Source organism: Vipera berus (assembly GCF_964194415.1).
Source record: "Vipera berus genome assembly, chromosome: 1".
NCBI lineage: Eukaryota > Metazoa > Chordata > Lepidosauria > Squamata > Viperidae > Vipera > Vipera berus.
The window spans coordinates 37029601-37053861 of record NC_138202.1 but is presented as its reverse complement, the minus strand read 5'-3'; the positions used below and the strand labels follow the sequence as shown (position 1 = coordinate 37053861).

Sequence of the window (24261 nt, the reverse complement as noted above, 5' to 3'; positions counted from 1 at the left end):
GTCATAAAGTTATTTCTCAATGACATGATTGTGAGCAATAATTTCAAGCTAGGTTAAAGTGGCCACTTAAGGGGAAAAACAGCACTGCTTATTCTACTGGCAGAAGCTGACTCTGCTTGCAATTGAACCTTTTTTATTTTAATACCCAAGTAGCAGACTAGTTCTGGACATACAGGAAAGATTGTGTGGCATGGACAGTGCTGTCCTCCATTTGAAACTTAAAAGAAACAGTAAGGAGGTTACTACAGCAAACTGAAGTGTCCCTTTAAATTTGCCTAACAAGAAGCCCTAAATGTTGGATTCTGTAATGGCTCTGAGCATAAAGTCTAAATGGCAAGAATAAGTCTTGGTACAGCTGTACTACAATAAGGCCAAATGTAGCTTTCAGGAAAAAGCCTTCATTCCAGAACAACAATAAATCAACAGGGCAGAGTTCTACGGTAGCTAGATCTTCTTGTAAAGAAACGTTTTGCAAATGTGATGTGCTAATGGAGTTGAGTTCATCTTGATAATGAGTCACTGTCAACATAAAGGCAAGTTACAGCAGTCAGCAAAGAAAGCAAATTAAAAATATTTTGATATGGCCAACTTTTTTTACTCAAGGTCCCTGATCTCTCCCCAAAGCCTAATCTTATGGTATATGAACGTCTGCAGCAAAGCACCATGCAATTCATATGGACTGCAAACATATCCTTCATAGGCTATGAAGCCCTGAAAGCAGCTGTTCTCATTTTCTCAGCTGTAATGAAGAAAAAGATGGTGACAAAACATGCAAAACGTGAACACTAACTTAGGGCACAGAAGTCCAAAGACTCCCATATTCATTTTTTGTGAGTCCACAAAACTAAGTCTGCAATCCTACAAATAGTTTTGCTTGGAAAAAATACTTCAGATCCCAGTGAGACTTCCAGCCTGGCAAACAGACATAAAATGGTGCTATAACCTCGTGATTTGGGATTGTTTTCAGTATTAATTTGTGAAGGAGATATAACCGGGTGATTATGCTAACAGTTAAACAGCAAATAATATTGACTTGAGATGCACAACTTTATTGATGCATTTTCCCCCCAACCTGATTAGATTCCAAAACTGTACTAGATCTCACTGGTGGTGCCTGACTTCAGCAGAGTGGGGAAAAGTAAAATCTCCCTTGAGCAAGTTTAACTCCTAGCAACTTCATGAATAGGTAGATATGGTTTCCTTGGCAACAATATAGATTTTTTCCCCTCTTAGGATACTTTTTTACAATTCCCAATTTAGCTCATAGCTTTGAGATTTCCTTGTGGTGTCCTATCTAGATAATCAACTCTGACTTTTTTTTTTCTATCAGCCGAGATTGATAGTTTTGCACTCCTCCCTCCTCTTATGTTTGTGGAAGATACGGGTACTCTTTGAGTTAGACCATAATTGAATCCACAATTACAGCAGTAGGCTGTGATGGTCATACAGCAGGTTACCATATGACTGGATCCAATTATATGACTTTTTGGGGGCAGTTGTTAAGCGAACATGGTGGTCATAAAGTGAATGCTGCAATCATTTAAGCAAATGTTGCGAATTGTTAAATGAATCTATTGCTTGCTATGGGGTAGCTTTTGCCAGAAACCAGAAGTAAAAACCAGTTTCTGGGGGGGGGGGAAAGTAATAAACTATGGTCACGGAATCTCAGGGGGCTGCAAGCATTGTAAAGCCAGGTGGTTGTAGTCCTGTAGAAATGTAGCCATGTAACTGCAGGAGGGAGATGTCATAACGTTGAAACTGGGTTGAAAGACCCTTTTTGGGGGGTCCGTTGTAAGTCTGATTGATTGCTAAGTGACCAGTCGTAAGCTGAGGACTACTTGTATCAGTGCAAAACAATGCATTAAACTGTAGATTTTGAGGGATTTTAGGATTATTAAAGAGTGAAAGAGTTGTAATAAGATACAAAACTTAAATTTGAGGTAATTAGCAATTTTAAACTTCCCCTCCTATCCAAAAAGGTTGAAAATATTTATCTTGTCTAATTAGAAGGTGCTTTGGGTGCCAGAAAAGGGCACATGATCATCATATGTGCACCGTGACCATATGTCTGTTCTAGAAGCTCTACAAAAATTGACAGCTATGCATATACATGATTTCTTTTCTTTTAATACACAACCTGACATAGTTATTAACTGTGGAGTTCTTGGTGCTCTCTGAGCTTGGTTATTTTCTTCCAGATGTTTTATTACCAAACTAGGCAACACCATCAGTTAACAGTTATTAACACAATCCACAGGACCTGTTATTACAACCCTTTAACTAAAATGGAAAACATAAAAAAGCAGTGTCGTAGTTTAATGTAAGTTCCATCTGAAAGTTTAGTAGCAACCATCCTATTGCTATATAAGAAAAGGAAGGCCTTCCTCTTATTAAAAATATCTTATATGTGACTTCTGACAAAACCAAGTGACTGGATATTCAGCCCCTCTGGTCCTGGGGGGGGGTGTCTTCCCTCTCTCATCTTGGGTGGGGCAGCAAACCCCCATTTGAGAATGCTACACAATCTAGTATATTCACAATATACATCTAGTGCATTGGTTGCACTTACTCCTCAGTCCAAGGGCCATTCAGATGATCACTCATGTTCTAGTCACCTTATGATTGCAGTGTTATAATGCATTCAGCATGACATTGCCCTTGAAAACCACTTAGAAGCTACAACTGTTCCAAATGGGTCAGTGTGGACAGTAAAGAGCATGCCTCAAAATGCCATTGGACACCATTGCTCCATGAGATGCATTGGTTGTCAGTTGAGTTTGGGATGCAATTCAAGCTATTGGTTACCACCTATAAAGTCCTCCAGGGCAAAGGGCCTGGTTATCTGCCAGTTGCCAATTGTTTCGGCCTGTCTTGTAAAATATGGCAGAATGGATCTGTTTCATGTTTCCTCCATTAAATAATGCCATACAGTGTTGTCTTCTGGAATAGCATTCTCCCCAAGATCTGTATACACTGATGAATTTCTTTAAGGTATTGAAAAACTGGCTATTTTCTCTGACTTTAGGACAAGATGTATAATTATGTATAATGCCCAGGGTAATCTGCAGTTGGGCATTCTTTAAACTGATGCAAATGAATGAATAAATAAATAAATTCTATGACTTTTGAACTAAACATGAACTAAACATGACTGAGTCCAATACTACGAATGCATAGCATTTTTATCATATCATGAAGGCTTAATGGTAAGGTTTTTATTCATTATTTATTACTTCTTTATTTTTCTTTTCAAAGTTTAATTAGAATTTTTTAAACTGAGATTTAGATTTAAAATTAGCATACTGTGCAAATGTAATTGCTAGGTCTTTAACTGACCTGGTTAAGTAGGTTAGGCAAGCACAGCAATGAGATGTCTGCAGGACCCTCAAAAGGCATCCTGGTTGCTCCATAGCAAAACAAAACAAAACAACAAAACAAAACAAAACAAAACAAAACAAAACACTGAAATTCCATGAGGTTGAAAGATCTTGCACAAGAATGCCAAAATCAGAATTATATCTAAATATATGCATAGGCATATGACTATGCCTATGCAGATACACACATATACACGTGCTCAGGTATCTCATATGATACTTTGACAGGTTCCCAATTCAAAGACACACACAGTTGTCTTTGAACTATACTGAACAGATGCTTTCCACATATGACAGAGCTCCAGCTTCCAGAATCCAAAATTGCCATAATTATCTAGATGGGCACAGTTGGGCAAATGACTATGCCTATGCAGATACACACATATACACGTGGTCAGGTATCTCATATGATACTTGGACAGGTTCCCAATTCAAAGACACACACAGTTGTCTTTGAACTATACTGAACAGATGCTTTCCACATATGGCAGAGCTCCAGCTTCCAGAATCCAAAATTGCCATAATTATCTAGTAGAGACTTGGTGGAGCAGTGGGCTAATGCCTCCTTAAGTAACACCAGCTGCCTGCAATTAGTGCAGGTTCGCATCCCACCAGGCTCAAGGTTGACTCAGCCTTCCATCCTTCCGAGGTAGGTAAAATGAGGACCCAGATTGTTGGGGGCAATTAAGCTGACTTTGTAATAATGCCGCTTGGGGGGTGTATGAAGGCCCTAATAAGCAGGCATATACATAGAATGAAGGCTACTGCTAAGCTTGTAAGCCGCCCTGAGTCTTCGGAGAAGGGTGGGATATAAATGGAATAAAAATAATAATAAAAAAAAATCTAGACGGGTACAGTTGGGCAAAGCAAGATTTTAGATAAATCTAGGAAAGTACTAAATGTATCCCAAAGTTGTGAATTAGATACTTTTGGGAGGCTCACAAGAGTGGTTAAATGGATATGCAAAATACAATATGTTATTGAGTAGAATGTCCTTAAATATTTTGTTGCTGCAGGCAAAATACTGACTTTCTCACCATTTACACTGTTACAGGTTGGCAGTTGAGTCTGGGATAGCTTTCACTGTAGTAATACTCAGGATATCCTTTCCTGCAGTTTGTGGTAATAAAAAACCCATTTAACCCTATAACACTATTAAGAGGGGGGTGCAGCTGAATGATTGGATTGGTTTTATGATTTTAAGCAGCCTAGAATCCATGGAAGTTTGTTTATGGCAATATAAGCAAATCAAAATAATATACAAGAGACATGAAGTTTCTTGATCCTTCTTCATTCTTGCATCTTAGCCTTGCAGCTATTGGGCTCAAATATGGTTTCATTAATATCCACCCATCCTTATTATTTTGTCACCCAGTTGTTTCAATTTAGCATCCTACCCAAACTCTCTTCTCCATTTCAGTAAGTGAATGCTACCTTATATCTTGCCCTTGGTTACTTCTCCCTCTATTTCTTGCCTAGGCACTGCATCAGAGCATCCATCCTGCTGTCTCCATCTCACAGTTCTTGTGAAGAAGAATTAGGCCTTGATAACAAGCACATTGATGAGTTTTACTGATATATTTATTTATGTTACCTCAGAAAGCTTATGCGCCCTGTCGTAATTCTTGCTACACTGGAGCAGCTGAGCGGCTAAATTGCAATCCTTTCTATAGAGCTCCTGAAAAATAACATAAAATGACATTTAAAATTCTGAGTTCTACAGCAACATCCAAAAAACTGCCATCAGAAATCTGAGAAAGAACAGAATAAATTTAGTTTCATCTCAATGCAGATGTGATAACAAAAGGTTTATTGTATTAGAATCCAGACTCCAAATGCTTTCACTTGAGTCTGGAAGGTTGTATTAGACAATGTCCGTGCTTTCTAATGTCTCATTTTTAAGGGATTAGCAGTCTCCGTGAATTTATTATCATCATCCCAAGTAGAACAATAATAAACAGAAGTCACAAGTAACTCATTGACCAAGGCTATCATGGCTATATTACATATAGTAATGCAGTGCAATAAAAACACAATTGAATGTGAATGTAAGCTTGTTATAATTTTCAAAATGACCACAAGAAACAAGTTTCTGCAAATCCAATTTTATTCTTTTTCCTTTTAAAGATTAGGATTTTTTCTGTCTCTATAAATGCTTATTTCAAAAAAAACAACTGAAAGAAACACTGATTAAAGGCCACTTGGATACCTGATTACGTCACAGAAAATACAGGCAATCCTTAATTCAAAGGTGTTTTTTTCTGTTTACTTATGGTGCTCTTAAAACTGAATGGCAATGATCTGGAAAGATGTGGGAATGCATAATATTGACTCCCAGGGGTATAGGAAGTATATTTCTTCCCTGCTCAGCATTTCAATCTTGCATTTAATGTCTATTTAGCTCATATAGCTACTAAACCTTCTACCTTTAATTTCACCAAGATTAAGAAAAATGCCCAAAGACATCTGAAGCACTAATTCAATTGAGTGGCACACTCCAAATATTGAATCCAAATCTTAAAAAATGTCTTATGCACTGTTTGTATAAAGATGATCATGCTTGAAGATCCATTCACTCACATGAGTTCTTAAATTAGGACTATTCAAGAGCAGGCCATTACCTGTGTGGCCAGCTGATTTATAGAAATAGGAATAAAAACATTTTGAAACACTCCAATTTTGACCAATCTGGAATTAAATGAATATATGCCATGTGAAAGTAGTTGGATTATGTTTTGAGACTATAAGGAAAAATCATTTTACACTGACCAAGACTAATAGCCACATAGGTTAGTGGCTGGTAGATTATCTGGTATAGGAGAACTATTTCAACCATGATAGATTCAGCCATTATTTCTCAGAATTGGCAGGTATATTTATTAGAGTAATTATCATTCATTTCAATCCTGAAGAAAATGAGAATTTTTATTTTGGCAATTTGGTGAAAGGGGTGATAATAGCAACCTAGTAGCTTAATTGCAACGTATTTTCAATTTAATCTGCCCAGCTATTGATCTATTCAAATACCATTTGTATGGTGGTTTTTCATATGAAAACTGATTTGGCTAAAAAAAAAAACCATGCACATGAAGTGAACACATTTACTTTTTTTCTTCCTTTAGATACACTCTAAAATGTCAGTATTTACTTAGAAGATCTCAGCTTGGTCCAAGAATTTGGTTACTTGGAGGACCCTAAATTAAATTAAGGAAATACACAAAAGGAATATTTTTGCAGGGAGTTGGAGTGAATGGCTGAAAAGGCTCCTTCCAATTCTAACACTTCCATATCCTTTCATCTACAGTTACTAGTGACTCCTGATTTTTTTCCTGAAAAGTCAGTAACTCTCCTGAGCAACATGGGAACCCACATCCAGAGGAAGAAATGGACAAAACATTCTCTTCTGTAAATGCAGGAATTTATCAACATCCCAGTTTGATTTTGAGCAAATCTCCCTCTTTCCAGCAGTTCTGCTGGTTCTCCTGCTTGGTTAAGTGGAGTCTACAAGTCTCCTAAGCAAGTTCTTTAGAAGTTCAGGTGATTGTAGAGAGAAGTTGGTATGAATAACTTTTCTTTTGTGAATTTTCTGATAACACATATTATGTGTTCCAATTCAGTTAGCAGATTTGTGCTGTTCATATGATCTTACTTAATGTGCACAAAGCACGAGAAACAAAAATACAAAGAAGTCTTGAGCCAAGTTTGAAACATAAGCCATTTTTCTATCTTGCCCTCAAAGTATAGATTGATGCTTTAATCAGCATAAACTCCCAGAATCTTTCCATTCAAAACAATTCTAAACATTTGGTTTTGCTCTGAAAATATTGTTTATTATTATCACCAAAATGCTGGGTTGCTTTACACATAAAATGGTATTTCCATGAAAATGAAATCTGCAGTTTCACCTGATTTTTTTGATAAAATTCATACCTATCATTTGTATAACATATAAAGAACATTCTGTCTATCATTTAAACATCATCTCTTTGTTTGTCCTGTATACAATAACTGTAATGTGAATTCCTGACATGACACTGGTGTAGATGTCCCAGTTGAGTAAATACCACCAGCACCAAAACCAATTATTGGGTAGAAGACACATATGAATCATTTTCTCTGAAGCATATTATTTCAATTCTGATAGAGCTAGAACAATTATAGGAAGGCAGATTTTGGCAGAATGTAAGGAAAAATCTTCTAAAGTTAAGAGCATTTTAATGATGGAACCAATTATGTACGTGGTAGATGCTGTTTTGCTGGACAACCATATAATGAAAATGGTTTCATCTGAATTTCTCCAATCAATAGAAGGTTGGTCACAATCATGTAAATTACTCCTCATTCCAGGTAATTGGAATGCAACAAAATAACTTTCATGCTTTAAGTTTTGTTCTTGGTAAGGCTGAACACCGTCAGACAAAACAGATGGCTTGATGATATTCCTCCAATCATAATTGCCTTGATACCTCTGTAGCCAAAAAGGCTTGTCAGGTTTGCTTGGGTTCCAACTATGTCTTTTTCTGGACAGAAAAAGTAACATTTGGAACAGTAGACCAGCATATAGCATATAATTGGAATTTAATGAAGGTGTCTGTAGTTGCTGGCCATTCTCCCATTTGTTAGAAAAAAATAACATGTTTTGCTAAACCTTTAACCAAGTGAAATAACTGTTCTCTACATAAATGGGGTACAAGTAGTCCTTATTTAGTAACCACAATTGGGACCAACAACCTAGCCATTAAGCTAAGCAATTTCTCAGTGAATCTATAACTGTACTTATAATTTTACTTCAGCTTTCTTTTGCTTTATAGACCGAGAAGGTTGTAAATGCAAGAATTGGATGTAAAGTTACTTTTTATCATGTTGTAATTGCAAACTGTTGCTAAATGAAGTAGTCCCTAAACAAGGACTACTTGTGAGTTAATTGCTGAAGATAACAAAATAATATCAAAATTACTTGTAACATTATATTTCTATTCTATGCCATAATTTTTACCTTTACCTTTCTATATATTATAGTAGAGAAAATACTTACATTATCTTCTGATAATTTATCAATTGTCACCTTGGCTTCTATCAAATGGTTATTGAGGGCTATTATTTCGTGGCTTAACGCTCTTTTTTCTTCTTCATAGTGTTGACCCTGGATACAAAACAGTTCAATCAACATTTTCCTCTTCTAAAACGAGCTACTGAGCTGCTGTATCACCAGACAAAGAATAGTTGTATGAAAGGTCTTTTCTATAATATTTCTCTTTTTTCTGTTACATTTCTTCCTAAGAATCCTATAATAGAGACTTGAAACCTGACATTACAAAACATTCAACTTTCATATAAATTGATTTCAATCATTGTTTTTGGGTGCCAGTGTCAGGCATGTACAACTGGACTGTAATATTTATTGACCTAAATATCTGGCCCAGACGTCTCCCAGTCCTCTAGAGCAGACTTTGAAAAAATATAAAAGAGTTGTAGGGTGGAAGAAAGTTGGAAGAAATCCTAGCAGAGGAATGGAAGTTTGTAGCATAATGAAGATTTTTCCTTCCTTCCTCAAAAACCTCTGATGTGTCATATTTTGGCCAATTCTTTTTTTTATTAAAGAGTTTTACAGAAACAAGATTTTACAATATATCCCCAAATCCCCCCCACCCCAAACCACCCCACTTCCCCCCCACTTCCCAGAGCTAAATACAGGATTATAGTTATAATAATCATATTCTAAATAAGAATTATCCATAATATACAATTAACCAAATTCATAATGTGCTTTAACTCCCCTTTAACATAGATACATACAAAGTACTAACACTAAGATAACAATATCCCTCTAAAATCTACTCATAAGCTAAATGGAACTTTTTAGTCCCATTTTTTTTTAAAATTCCATTTATATCCCGCCCTTCTCCGAAGACTCAGGGCGGCTTACAAGCTTAGCAGTAGCCTTCATTCTATGTATATGCCTGCTTGTTAGGGCTTTCACACACACCCCAAGCGGCATTATTACAAATTCAGCTTAATTGCCCCCAACAATCTGGGTCCTCATTTTACCTACCTCGGAAGGATGGAAGGCTGAGTCAACCTTGAGCCTGGTGGGATGCGAACCTGCACTAATTGCAGGCAGCTGGTGTTACTTAAGGAGGCATTAGCCCACTGCTCCACCAAGGCTGAATATAATCTATCCATCTCCTCCAAACTGAAATATATCTTTCCTGTGAATGATCTTTCAAATAAGCAGAAATCTTAGACATTTCTGCAAGATTCGAAACTTTAAACACCCATTCTTCTATAGTAGGCAAACTATCCTTCTTCCAATATTGTCCCACCAGTAACCGTGCTGCTGTTATCATATTCAACATCAAATTAGTTTCTTTAACATCAGAATCTACAACAATACCCAATAAAAACAATTGCGGAGAAAACTTTATCTTCCTCTTAAAAATCTTTTGAATGTTCCACCAAATTTTAATCCAAAAAGCTTTTATATTTCTACAAGTCCACCACATATGAAAATAGGTGGTTTCTAAACTACCACATCTCCAACATTTAGACTGCAAGTTAGGATACATATTAGACAACTTCTTGGGATCCAAATGCCATCTATAAAACATTTTATAAAAATTTTCTCTTAAGTTTTGAGCCTGAGTAAATTTAACATTTCTGACCCAAATTATCTCCCAAGTATCCAGCGCAATTGGTTTCTGAATATTTTGTGCCCACTTTATCATACAATCTTTAACTAATATCAAAAATATCAATGCTGCGGGGACTTGGTTGTTCTTATCCAAGTATTCAAGCAAGTTTACAATTTGTCTTACGTTATATTTCATATACCTCCCAGATATAAATCCCGATTGATCACTATGAATCATTTGTTTCAAAACTTGCATTAATCTATTAGCCAATACTTTAGCAAAAATCTTATAATCTGTATTCAAAAGCGATATAGGTCTATAATTTTTAGGTTGAGTAAGGTCTTGATCCTCTTTTGGAATCAATGATACAAAAGCTGTCCTCCATGATGGAGGAACTGCACCTCCAGTCTGAATTTCATTAAACAAAATCTTTAAGGGTTCAATCATTTCAACCAGCAACATTTTATAGTAAATTGCTATTAATCCATCTGTTCCCAGAGCCTTGCCCAATTTCAACTGTTTAATAGCTAAAGAAATTTCTTCTGATGTTATTGGGCAATTCATCTCAAGTTGTTCTTTTGAAAGTCTCGGAAAATGAGCTTCCTATAAATACTTGTCTATATCTAAAACTTGTATGTTTTCTTTAGAATATAATTTCGAATAAAAATCTAAAAAACTCCTCTTAGTCAAATTTTGTTGGTAAACTTTTTTCCTTTATATTCTATTTATAGTATGTGATTTCTGTTTCTTCCTTAATTGGTAAGCCAACCATCTACCAGGCTTATTAGCGTTACAAAAAGTATTATGTTTAGCATAGCGCAAGTTGGTTGCTACTTGATCAGCCAGTAGCATGCTAAATTGTTCTTTCAATAAGTGTATTGAAATCCTTAAGTTATTATCCAATGGATTCAAAATAAGGTTTTTCTCCTTAGATTTAATCTCTTCCTCAAGATCTAAACGTTTTTGCGTTTGCTTACGCCTATAGGCGTTATTCATATAAATTAAAACCCCTCTAATATAAGCTTTACTAGCATCCCAAACCATTCCCATCGATGTACCTTTATGCATATTTGTAACAAAAAATTCTTTCACATGTTCTCTACATTTCTGCAAGAACAACTCATTTTTAAATAAGTTCTCATTCAGCCTCCAGGATCTTCTACTACCATCTTCAGCAAAAAAACTCCAACCAAACAGGACTATGATCAGACATTGTCCTAGGGAAAATCTTAACGTTCTTAACCCGAGAAAAAAGATCAGTAGTAATCAAAATAAAGTCAATCCTAGAGAAAGATTTATGTCTATCCGAAAAAAAAGTAAAATCTCTGTCTTTCATATTCCTTTCCCGCCATACATCTCTTAATTCCAGATCCTCCTTCAAATCAAAAAAAGCTTTAGGCAATTTCAAATTAGAAAAGTTTTTGGAGGATCCCTTCTTGTTTTCAGATGGGACCAAAACTCCATTCCAGTCCCCCATCATAATAACAGATTTATAATCCAATTCGATTAGTCTCTGATGTAAAAATTTGAAGAATTTTTGCTGTTGTTGATTTGGAGCATATAATCCAATAAGAAGAACTTTCTTTCCTTGTAATGTTAATTCAATACTAACATATCTCCCTTGTTTATCCGATTCAATTAATCTAGCCGAAAAGTCTTTTCTTAAATAGATGACCACTCCAGCCTTCTTTTGGCCAATTCTTCTCAGTGTCCTGAGCTGTTCCCTTATTTCTAAGGTCTGAATTTTGCCGTGTAGGGCAGTGTCTTTCCAGAAGTGTTTATATCTGAAGAATACCAAATAGTCTCTCAACAATCATTTAAAGCCCACAGTTCTTGAACTCTGCACTGCAGCCTCCAGGGCTCCATGGGATATTTTTAGTTTTTGAGAAAAGCACAACAATAGTTCATGGTTTTAGCCCACAGGTGCTGTGAAGCAATTACTGATACTAAGGATGTCATGAACTGAAAAAGTTTGGGAAACTCTGATTTAAAACTTTCTTTCTTTTAAAAAAAATCCTATAAAATTCAAGCAGCAGTAAGTAGTGTGATATTTTGATATACCTCCCTTGGTGCCAGACTCACTTGGCTAATAAACTAAAAAATAAATGGGAAGCAAGCATGCTGCAAAAGAACATCATCTTTATTGAGAAAAGATGCCCTGAACTATAGTTATAAACCTTCTCGGAAAGTCAAAATGGTCGCTAGCTGCAGCCTAGTTGTTTTGTGATTATATTCCCCCCCTGCCCCCCCCCCCTGCCCAAAACCAAAGCAGGAGAGACAGGAGAATCTTGGGGAACTAGAAGTAGTTTTACTTGCTTACTGTCTTGTAAACACAGCTCTCTTGTGGTTGACAATGTGCACTATGGTACCCATTACATGAAGAGACAAACTTCCATGACAACTGTTTTGTGTGAGACACCTTATAATCTGTCTTTAACATTCCAAATATACTCATAGGTCTATATTAAATTAAAACATTGCAAGACATCATGTATCAAAACTCACTGAAATAACTTCTATAGGCATGAGTCACAAAGATTTTTTGCCTCATTTTGGTAAGTTGATGGGGGGACCTAGAGCTAGCCTTATTTTCTTTAAATTCAAGTCAATGCACAATTATTTGCTGGCAGAAGAACTTCTTCAATGGGGACATCTGCACTATTTCATTTGCCAATCAATTGGGGTAGTGGCTCAAGGCAATTTTTCTTCAGTACAGCTGGAGAAACAGATGGGAGCACCAGACGCATCCTGAAGGTTCTGACAAAAGTGTCCACAAATTTCATCAAGACAAAATACTCAAACAATATTTTTTGTATTTATTTCACAATTTTTAAAGTGTACCTAGGGATACCACTCAATGCAACATGAATATTGCAAATGTGTATTATAACATTGCAAATAAGAGTGTTTGTGTGGTTTGCTCTGCTCCAGGGTTTTTTTATCTTACCTTTTACCTGCTTTTCCAACTAGATAAAATAAGATAAGATAAGATAACCTTTATTGTCATTTTTTTACTGTGGGCACAACAGCACAGATCAAAAATGAATCAAATACATGACACACACCTAAACATACTAAATACAACCTATGTACAGACCCACCCCACTACATATACATAACAAATAAATATTAAATACTATCCATCTTGAATATATAACAGAAGGAGGAAGCTTGAGAGTTCACAAGGTTAATGCTGTATGGAAACTATGGCTGAATCTGGATGTTCTGTTACGGATACCATGAAACCTCCTCCCAGAAGGTAACAAGGAAAACAGGTCATGAAGAAGATGTGTAGTGTCCCAGATAATCTTATGGACCCTGCTCAAGCAACACTTCTGTGCTATGTCCTGGATGGAGGGGAGGGAACTGCCAATGATCTTTTCGGCATCCTCACCACTCTCTGCACTGCCTTCCTGTCTGAAGCAGTGATGCTTCCAAACCAGACTGTGTTGCTGTATGACAGGATGCTCTTGATCGTCTCCCTGTAGAAAGTGATCAGGACAGGGGAAGGAAGATGTGCTTTTCTCATGCGACGCAGAAAATGCAGGCGCTGCTGTGCCCACTTTGCCAGTTTCTCACTGTTGAGCCACCAAGCCAGCCTACTTGTTAGCTGCACACCCAGGAATTAGATGCTGGTAACCATCTCCGCAGGTGAATCATTAATGCACAGAGAAGTGTGGCTGTGCTTGCCTTTTCTGAAATCGACAATGATCATTTTGGTTTTTCCAGTATTTAAAACTAGGCTATTTTCCTTACACCAGTTCACCAACCCCTCAACCTCCTTGCAGTAAGCTTCCACCTTGTCATCTTGAATAAGACCCACTACTGTTGTATCATCTGCGAACTTCACAATATGGTTGGTGGCAAACCTAGCACATTAGTCATGGGTCAACAGGGTGAACAGCAGTGGAGATCCTGGGCTCAAGAAAATGGTATTAGAGGTATGTGTTCCAACTTGCACATACTGGGGCCTGTTGGTAAGAAGATCAAGAATCCAGGTTTACAGGTGCTTAAAGCTGTAAACTAAGCCAGGAGTAAACTATGCATACAGTATCTACTGGCAAATCATGAGATGTCACGATTGCAATTAATAATAAATTATGCTTTCAAATTATGCTTTATTCATAGAACAGCCATCCCTATTTCTACATTAAATTAAGTCTAAAGCAACCAACCACTTATGGGAGCCCAGTGTCTTCTTTCTAAAATCATCATCATCATCATGTCCCCCATAATACTATTGCTATTATTATTTCTTCTCCTTTTATGTATGAATGTCATTTCTGCAGCTTTTTATTTCCCTTTGGAAAGAAAGGAGGGAAGGTACGAAGAAACAACACTACACACATTCCTTTTAACAACTTCCTTCTCTGCAGTAAAGGGTTCCCCAAACTTACACTTATTTTTACTTCCTTTTTATTTCAAGACAACAACACACTTCGCAACTGCATTGTATCCCTAGGAACAAGACTGTCCACTTTCATCAAGCTCCACGACGAAACATGGAATTGGATCTTCTCTGATATGCTAAGCACTGTCCCACATTTGCTCTCCATTACATGAGATAGCACAGGAAGTTCCAAAGTCCTGTTTCTAGCTGGTAATTTCTTACTTATATTATTGATGAGATAAAGTTGTAACATATTTTATACTGTCTCTTAATGCAAAATTCTTACAGCATTTTATAAAATCTTAAAAACATTTTAGCATTAACAACCAAGCAAAAATAAAGGAAAACACCAGAAGAAAAGTTTGAGGAAAAAACAAAGTAAAAGACAATTTTTTAAAAAAAGAAAACTGTTATGGGGAAGTAATAGAGGGACAAGATACATCCAGCATCATTACTTTTATTCCTTCTACTGAATTTAGATTTTCATGGTTCCTTACCTCCCAATTCATTATATCTTGAAAGAAGAGAAAGGTGCTGCTTTTTGAGGAGTTTAGAGGAGAAAACCAGATGTTTACAGTAATGCTGTAATGCTTTTTTTCATTCTATGCCTTTTGTTTTTTAGAAAGACTTCTTGCTTTGAGAAAATATTTGTATAAGGTAAAGGTTCCCCCGTACACGCGTGCTAGTCGTTTCTGACTCTAGGGGCCGGTGCTCATCTCCGTTTCAAAGCTGAAGAGCCAGCGCTTGTCCGAGGATGTCTCCGTGGTCACGTGGCCGGCATGACTAGACGCCAAAGGCGCACGGAACGCTGTTACCTTCCCACCGTAGTGGTCCCTATTTTTCTACTTGCATTTTTAATGTGCTTTCGAACTGCTAGGTTGGCAGAAGCTGGGACGAGTAACAGGCGCTCACTCTGCTACGCGGCACTCGGGATTCGACCCGCCAAACTGCCGACCTTCTGATCGACAAGCTCAGCATCCTAACCCACTGAGCCACCGCGTCCCTTAAATATTTGTATGCTACTCCTTATTTTGATGTTTATCGTCACTAGCTGAGTAGGAAGAGTTTATTTGTATGTATGGAACGCGGGGCAAAGGTAAAATGAGATTATAGAAATCAAAATGTGACATGAAGAAACACATAAGTGACTTCAAGACTTTATTTTTGGGTGGATCGAAAATTATGCATCCCCAAATTTAACTAGTGGCAAAGAAAGGATGAGAAACAATGGTTGGAAACTGATCAAAGAGAGAAGCAACCTGGAATTAAGGAGAAACTTCCTGACACTGAGGACAATCAACCAGTGGAACAGCTTATCCCCAGAAATCAAGGGCGCTCCATCACTGGAGACTTTTAAGAAGAGACTAGACATTCACCTGTCTGAGATGGTATAGGTTCTCCTGCTTCAGCAGAGGGCTGAAGATCTCCAAGATCCCTTCCAGCTCCTATTCTATTCTATTCTATTCTATTCTATTCTATTCTATTCTATTCTATTCTATTCTATTCTATTCTATTCTATTCTATTCTATTCTATTCTATTCTATTCTATTCTATTCTATTCTATTCTATTCTATTCTCTCAAGGCATGTCTCTACTGTTTCCAAATAAACTATGCAGCATATAAGTTGAAATAGCAGGAAAGTTAGCTGGTTAACTTATTTCAACTAAGGCAATTCCAGTGGAAGAAATAAAAAGAAGGGGAACTAATAAATTATTACATGTGCAAACCCTCTGAGAACATTTTTTTTGGTCTGAAAAGAAATAGGTATGTCTTACAGGTCAAGCCCAGGATAATAGTTCAGCATGAATGAACAGTGTCTCTAATATCCTCTTGAAATTAATTTGAAATGCTTGAAGAAACTGATGCCCCAGCTGAATATCTTTAACAGGCATAAAATGAAAATAATTATGTTAATAAATGCAAAGCACTATCCAGATAACCATAACATTTGTGGCTTCACCTTAAAACAGGGTTTGCTTGAATGAAATTCAGGGATGCAGTTGGGGAGTAAATTTAATAATACACACTTTTCTTATGTAGTCTACATACAATGTTTCTTATCTATTTTTAAATACTATTGTAAAATATTCATTTTTTCTATAAAATTTACTTAAGGATTAAATGGTATATTCAATTCCTGCACTTGGACCATGTGGATTAGAAAAATATTATCTGATCCAACTTTTTTCAGATGTGTAGATCTCTACCTTCACATTGTTTTTTTTCTTCCAAATGCTATATTTAAAGATGAACAACAATTTCATTTCCCTCCCCTCCCCTTTTAAAGAAACTTTGTATTTAGGGCTGATTTGCAAAAAAAAAAAAAAGCTTACTTTCGGACTGTGTACTTCTGCAACATTTTGTACCATCTCAACAATCTCATAGAAAAATCTGTGGTTGGAAGCAAATGCTTTCAATGATTTTTCCCCATGGAAGGTTAGGAGGTTTTTTTAAATATTATTTTTTTGTATATTTCTTCCTTCAAAATGACAAGCAATCATTCTATCAGTTTTCAGCAACTGCAGTCAGGGCAATGCAAATGTCATCTTTAATACCGGGTCTACTGTTGTCACCAAAAGGAGATTGAAAAAGTACCAAAGTTCAGATACAATTTGATGTATCAATACAAGATGCTTGCTTAGAGACACATACCCAAGAACTGGCTATGGAAAATTCTTACTCCAGACTTTCACTTCTAATAATTCTTAATAAGTGGATCTTAAATGGCATATCATGTGCCATATGAGGCTTGTATAATTGTAGTTCTCAAGCTATCTAAATCTTTTTCATGCTATTAAGATGAAAGACATCATGTGGTGAAGGCCTTTTTTTTAGTTAAATCTATTAGCAAGTTCTCATGAAAATGTTGCAAATTAAAGCATTTCAAAATACTTAACAAAAATGTTTCTAATCCAACTTCCTTTTGGAGACAGCTCTACTATGACCTCTAGAACTTTGAAAAGCTTTGCACTGTATTTTGCACTACATTCCATTATTTTATATCATTAATATTCATCTAAGCAATCATGATCAAGAGAGATCTAAGGGTTTAAAAATGGACTCAGGACCCCCCAGGATGCACATCTCTGTTGTGTGAAAAGTGAGGAACAAGATTAGGATTTTTCATATTCCTAACTTTGTATATAAAAATACAGATGTTCCACTGCTTTTAATCCAGGAAAGGATAGTAACTATTAGTAGTGAGTGAATCACTCAAATTCAGATTTAATTCATCAATTTTATTTTAAGAAGTTAGGACAGCTAATCACTTTTGAAATATCAGATTGAATTGATTATTAAGTATGGGATACTCAAACAGCCAAATCAGTTCAAGGGTATCCAATTTGTTTTGAAGGAGTGATTTGATCATATCACCTCTAGATCAAATCTTTGAAGCAAAGCTTCACAGAGTCTTAAGATAAGTAAAACTTCTTTGACTATGTCTACACTGTTAGCTTGGCAACACCATGAAGTGATGTGCCATTGCTATCTTCTGGAATTTCTAATACTACCTAGGCCCAACTTTAATTTCTGAGATTAGTCAAAAGTATATGCTACAATTTGTTGAGGCTTACGTGGTTAATAATTTTTGGATATTTCAGGGTGGAACTAATCCCAAAGATAAAGCTGAAACATTCAGTAACTCAGGATATATGGCATCCTTCATAATGACTGACATACTGTATAAAAAGAAATATAAATATTATTAGAACTTAGAATCAGCATAGTGCCTTGCTTAAAACTTTTTGGCATTTTCAGGCAAAAGCAAATCAGATGTGGGTCTGTATCTTTCCAAAATGGAGAAGTATGAAATCACATGTTTAACATTTTTCTTGTTAAAAAGCCTCTCCCTATGCATACAATGCTAGATAATTGGGGAACATTCATTGATCTATTCCTACTGGCATGCTGAAATGGTACAGTCCTAAAATATTTTATTGAAAATTTATATTTTGAATGGTAGTGATTATTTCTTAATATATTATTTATTCACAGCAACACTTAAAATTATTTTCAGTCCAAATTTATGCACGTTTGCTTAAAAGGAATCCTAAGTGGAATAAATGGGATTTCTTTACCATAATTGGGGAATTATAAAGTCCCCCTATGCAAGATCAAGTGCAATATAACTTGCAAATTAATCCTCCTATACTACATCAAAAGCAGCAGTACTTTTACATATGAATCCTTTGAGCTCCCTCTCCAAGGCTACTGCTAAGTTTGTAAGCCGCCCTGAGTCTTCGGAGAAGGGCGGGATATAAATGGAATTAAAATAAAATAAATAAATAAATAAAATAAATTTGATTACAGCAACTAAAATAACTTCTTCAGTAAATGGTGGTTATTTTTGTATTTGTAATTCTATAGAAAGAGCTCTATTTTCAGTTAGACAAAATGGAGAATGCTATATATGTTTCAAGGCTGTTTTGCTCATTGCAACAACATTTGTAGCTTTTGGCAACTGCAGCTTTAATGGTATTGGATTAATAGAAATCTGAAGGTTCACAGGAATGCTATTAACAGCAAAGTAAAAACAAAGGCAAGGGTGCTGATTTTCCAGTTTAAAATTCAGACTTGATTTCACAGCTTTACATGCACCCCACAATTCTTTTAATTTACTTTTACTTTCATCTCCAACAAATATATTTCCTAGACTCTCATTAGCATCCTCTGACAACATGAACATTCTCAAGAGTACACAGGGCTTTTTTTAAAAAAAAAGAGGTGCCGGAACTCTCATCGTTAATCTTTTATTTATATAATTTTATTTATATATTTATTTATATAATTAAACAATTATATATTCAATTCTTAACATACATTTAATTTGTTGTATTTAAGGCAAATGTTCATAGAAAATTCCAAACTTTTGTCCAATTCTCGTCTGGCAAATCTTCTTGACTCCTTTCCTTGCTCTTAGTATCTATGGCCGAATGTCATCCTCTGAGTAACCACAGATCAACGTACTTTGAAGGATTGAAAAGTCTCAGTGGTGGTCCGACAAGTTTGATGAACAAAAGTGCTGAAATTGTCTTAGTCTTTAATGAAGCTCTTGTTGGGGTAGCAATTAGATTCATCTGTGAAAACCCACGTTCACATTCACTTGAAGAAATAGGAATGGTATTCAGAGTCCGTATCAAATGCAACAGTTTTTCTGGATATGTCTTTTTGAGAATGTATTCACGGAATCCACGAATCATTTCTCTTTCATTTAGTTGCAGTCTGATTGATAAGTTTCTAATTTCCACATCTCCAAATGTCAGTTGAGTATTAACATCTTCAGGCCAATGTTTTTGATCAAGTATGCGAGACCAATACGCCAACTCATCGTCTTTGCTATCAAGCAATCTTTTTTCAATTGTCTCTTTCTATTTTGTATAAAATATACTTGGGTCAATGGGAGGATCCTTTTTTGAATCTCTTTTGTGAAGTAAAACTCCACGAAAGCGAAGATCACTTACAGCAGCAACAGCACATTTATAATAGGGCCCAAAGTTCTGTCTTCTTTCTTCAAAAACTTGTACCAGTATTTTTATTTTCTTATTTGCCTTATACAAGTCGATGTTGCGGTCCTGTAGATCCAAACTTAAATCTGACAATTCTTGGAGAGCACCACACATCAATCCTAGGTCCAATAAAAATTCTGTAGATGTTATTTTTCTTTTCAAGCCATCATAAGTACATTTATCATTTTTATCTCTTGTAGGATCATGCATTGCTTGTTCAAAATGATACACAAGGGTTTCAAAATTATTCCATACAGCCAAAACTGTACACTAACTAGATGACACTCATCGGGTACTTAAAATTCTTCCAATTTTCAGCAGCTCAGTCCCCAGTAATTCTGCACATGAATGCAACTCTCTGCTATTCTTTGGTGAAGCATGGTATATGACATACAGTTTATCAATAAATGATTAGAATCTATTTATACCTGAAGTTTCTTTGGCAGCATCACCTACTGATAATTCTAGTCTGTGATTAGCACAATGCCAAACTATAATAGAAGGAAAATGTTCTGACAGCAATTTTTTCACTCCACTTTTACATCCCATCATCACAGCAGCACCATCGTATGCCAGGGAAATCCAATATTTTTTCAAATAATTTCTGTCATCCCATAAGAGTAAAGACATTGGAGTAAGGAATCAAATATTCCTTCTGCTGTTACTTTTTCAAGTTCTACCAAGTCCAAAAACAAATTTACTAGTGAATTCATTCCCATACCTTCGATACAGCATCGAACAAATAATACGAGGGTAGGTTTTTTTTGCTTATTGTGGTTGATTCATCAATTATCAATGAAATTTTATTATTGGATCAAACAATTTCTTTAACCACAGTTTTCTTCATTTCTTCACTTATATGATTAACAATATATAATCTTAAAGGGCTTGCCATTGTGATAGAAGATTGCTACCACTGCTCCAGGGTTTGGCTAACTTAAATATGCATAGCATAATTAGATTTATTATTGCTGCTAAAGCTATGGATTACGGATTCACATTTCCCATGGATTATCTTCTGTCCATGGGAGGGAAGCTTGGTAGATTCTAAATTTCATAATTTTAGTTATTCCTTTGTGGCAGGGTATATATGAGAACAAGCTGCAAAGGTCTTTAAAAACATGTTTCTCACATATTTATATTTTTGAATCATAAATATTAAATCTTTTTTCTTTCCAATGATCCAAACCAATGCTTTAGAAATATAATTTCCAGTTTTAGCTACAGTAAACAAGCAAATTACACTAAAGCTAAATTTAATGTTACTTGTTAAAGATATTTACTATATTTTAGAATTAGTATTCTTTCAGTCACAATCTTATTCCTATTCAATTTGGCTGATTTTAAAATGTGATGTAAAATCATAAGCACATAAAAAGAAAACAGAAGAAACAGCTGCAAATTAACTCAACAGTTCTATGCTTAGCAACATTTCCATTTAATCAAAGTCCTTGCTCTTTCCAAATCTATTTCAGGGTTTACTTTCTATATACACAAACAATGGGAAATGAGTTTCTGGGCTGGTTCAAATTTTTTACACATTCCAAAAATTTCAGGTAATGTATCTGTTCCATATAAATATAAAAGCATGATAGGCTCTGTATTTGTACAATGGCTGATTATCTCAGTGTGCAGAAATGTGGATAACTACAAACAGAAGTTGCAAGCCCTCTCCTTGACTTCAGAGTCATCCTGGTGAGATAGTCAGCATATAAATTTAATAAATAACATATTTTTTTCCAAATGCCCCTATCAGGAATTGAATTTGAATGAAGTTTCAGAAAAGCAAATGTTCTGTGCTGGTGGTATTAAGCGCCCAAAGATCTAGCATGGGATAAATGAATTCTTCCTAATAAAAATAACTTCCTGCCTTTTTCTAATCATCATTTCTTCCCTACAGCAATTTGAAAAGTAAAACAAAGTGAAACAAACCACTACTCCCTCCATGCAGGGAAAATTTCCTTGAGTCATACTTGGATATCCTATTTGCAAATAATATCTTACTTACCTAGTTGAGATGGTGTAGTTGGGGAGCAGGGAGGAGTGCAAAATTCTTGCTTTGTTGCAACTTGCCTCTGCAACATTTGCCTGCCGGGTCTTTTGGCAAACTCAGCAGCAATTCCTATTGGCTTTTAAAAGCCAATAGCATAGCTGACTCAGGAATTCTGGGAGTTGAAGTCCATGAGTCATAAAAGAGCAAAGCCTGCAATAGGCTTAAGCCAATAGCAGCACAGCTTGTGCAAAAGCTTTTTTTTTTTTTGCAAAAAAAGGTGCCGGAACGCCATTCTTAGCGTTCTATGAGAAAAAAAGCCCTGAGAGTACATATCTCTGAAGCAGAGAAAACAGAGCAGTGGCTTTCCAGAAATTATAGAACAAGTACTAGCAGCCCCAAATAGGTGAAGGATAAAATACATTATATTCAATAAGATATGATGAGCCATGTGTTTCTGCCCTTGCTCTAAAGCAGAGACCTCCAACCTTTTGGGAACCAGGGACTGGTTCTGTGGAGAAAGGTTTTTCCGCAGACTGGAGGGGGCGTGGTTTTGTGTGCTGCCTGCATCCCGTGGATGGGGCTTTGCTTGTTTGTGCAGACTGGTTGCTGGCATGCTGTGGCCTGGTGCTGGTCCACGGACTGGGGGTTGGGGACCCATGCTCTAATAGTTACATGAGCCAATAGTTACATTGGACTGTACAGATGGTATAACAACCTGTTCATTGCAGAACAATCTTTCACAGCCAATCTGAGCATGACTTAATAATGTGGTTGACTGGTTCTAATTGTTGAAGAGGAATGTATGCCAGGCTGGCCAGAGACAAGATGCCACCTTTCTTTTTTCAAATGCTGATTCAGCTGTCAAATTACTCCTAAGTCTATACCCATGATGGGCTCTCTTTCTTGATGACTAAAATTGTGGGAAAGATTTTGATTACACCTTAGGAGAAACTTCCTAGCAGTAAGAGCTATTTGGTAATGGAACAGATTACCTGTGGAGGTGATGGGCTTTCCTTTGCAGGGCAGTTAAGCAGAGGCTGGATATTTATTTATCAGGTATGATGTTGGTCACATCCTGCACTGCAGACCTGCATTTAGCAGAGGGTTTGATCAGATGACTTCCAAAACACTTCCAACTATATAATTCTGTACATTCAATGGGTTAAATGGGCCAATGATCTGGCTAAGTAACAAGCAGTTTCTAATGCTGTTAATCACAGCATGATCATCAGCCAGAAACTCCAAAATGACAACCTTTCAAGCCAAATATTATTTCTTGAGACAGGAAAACCCCCAGATCACATTCACGCTTGCAATAAGAAGAGCAAGGGTCAGTTGAAGCTTCCAGCTAACTGGTGTCTGTATTTGCAAATACTGATCTTAGGTGATTGACAGATATCATCATCACTGTACTTTGTATTTTTTTAGCACAAGAAATCCCATTTTAAAAAATATGGTGGACAGATTCAACAATAAACCATAATTACAGTATATGCAGTTCTTCTGATTTTTAAAACAGCTTTATTTCCTGATATATTTAATAATATTTCTAAGCCTAAGGAAAACTCTGACATTATTTTTACATTGGGAATCAGAGGCTCACAGAGAGTTATTCTATCAGAAAATTTTTAAAGGTAATTTGTCATGGATTTCCACAGAAGATTGTTTATAGGAGTTTTTAGATTTTCCTGGAACCAGAATGATAAAAAAGAACAATAACACTAAATACTACCAGTTGGCTGACCTTTGATAATCCTATTCAAAAAACTATGCCCTGATATACAGATATTTTCCCTTTGGAGTCAATATATAAAAATGTCTGCTGGCATAACCCCTACTCAAGTGCAAGAAATACAAACCAAGGCTTATCTCAACTGAGGGCTATCTTGTCCCTGCTTGAAGTTCTTCAGTAAGAAAGACCCCAATCAACCATTCCAGATTGCTTCCATGATTAAATGTTTTTCCTAATAGTAAGTTTTTCTAATGCCACTCATGCCTAAGTCTTTCAGGAATTACCAAGTCTCCCTCTGCTTTCTCCTCACCAAGCTAAGTATACCTAGCTTTTTTCAGTCACGAGAATGCCTACCCAGCTTCACTTTTCTCTTTTTCACTCACCCCAATTTGTCTACATCTTCCAAATATGCAAGGCCTGGAACTAATTCACCACCAATAAAGGAGAATATTTGTAGCTCAGGGTTGAAATGAAGGGTCTTTGGTTTTCTCTGAGCTTGGTTGTTTTCTTGTAGACATTTCATTAACTATGGTGCTGGAGAAGACTCCTATGAGTCCCTTGGACTGCAAGGAGATCAAACCAGTCAGTCCTAGAGGAGATCAACCCTGACTGCTTTTGGAAGGCCAGAT

The 24261-nt window shown here is 36.2% G+C and overlaps 1 protein-coding gene across 1 annotated transcript in view; it reads right to left on the bottom strand.

Moving 5' to 3' along the window:
- Positions 1–24261, bottom strand: part of BEGAIN (brain enriched guanylate kinase associated) — a gene marked incomplete at both ends in the record, with an annotated part of 178964 nt that overhangs the window by 1832 nt on the left and 152871 nt on the right. Inside the window, 2 exons of the mRNA XM_081333979.1 lie at positions 4972–5055; positions 8413–8520. Coding sequence (XP_081190105.1) covers positions 4972–5055; positions 8413–8520 — 192 coding nt within the window. The remainder of the gene's footprint in view (positions 1–4971; positions 5056–8412; positions 8521–24261) is intronic.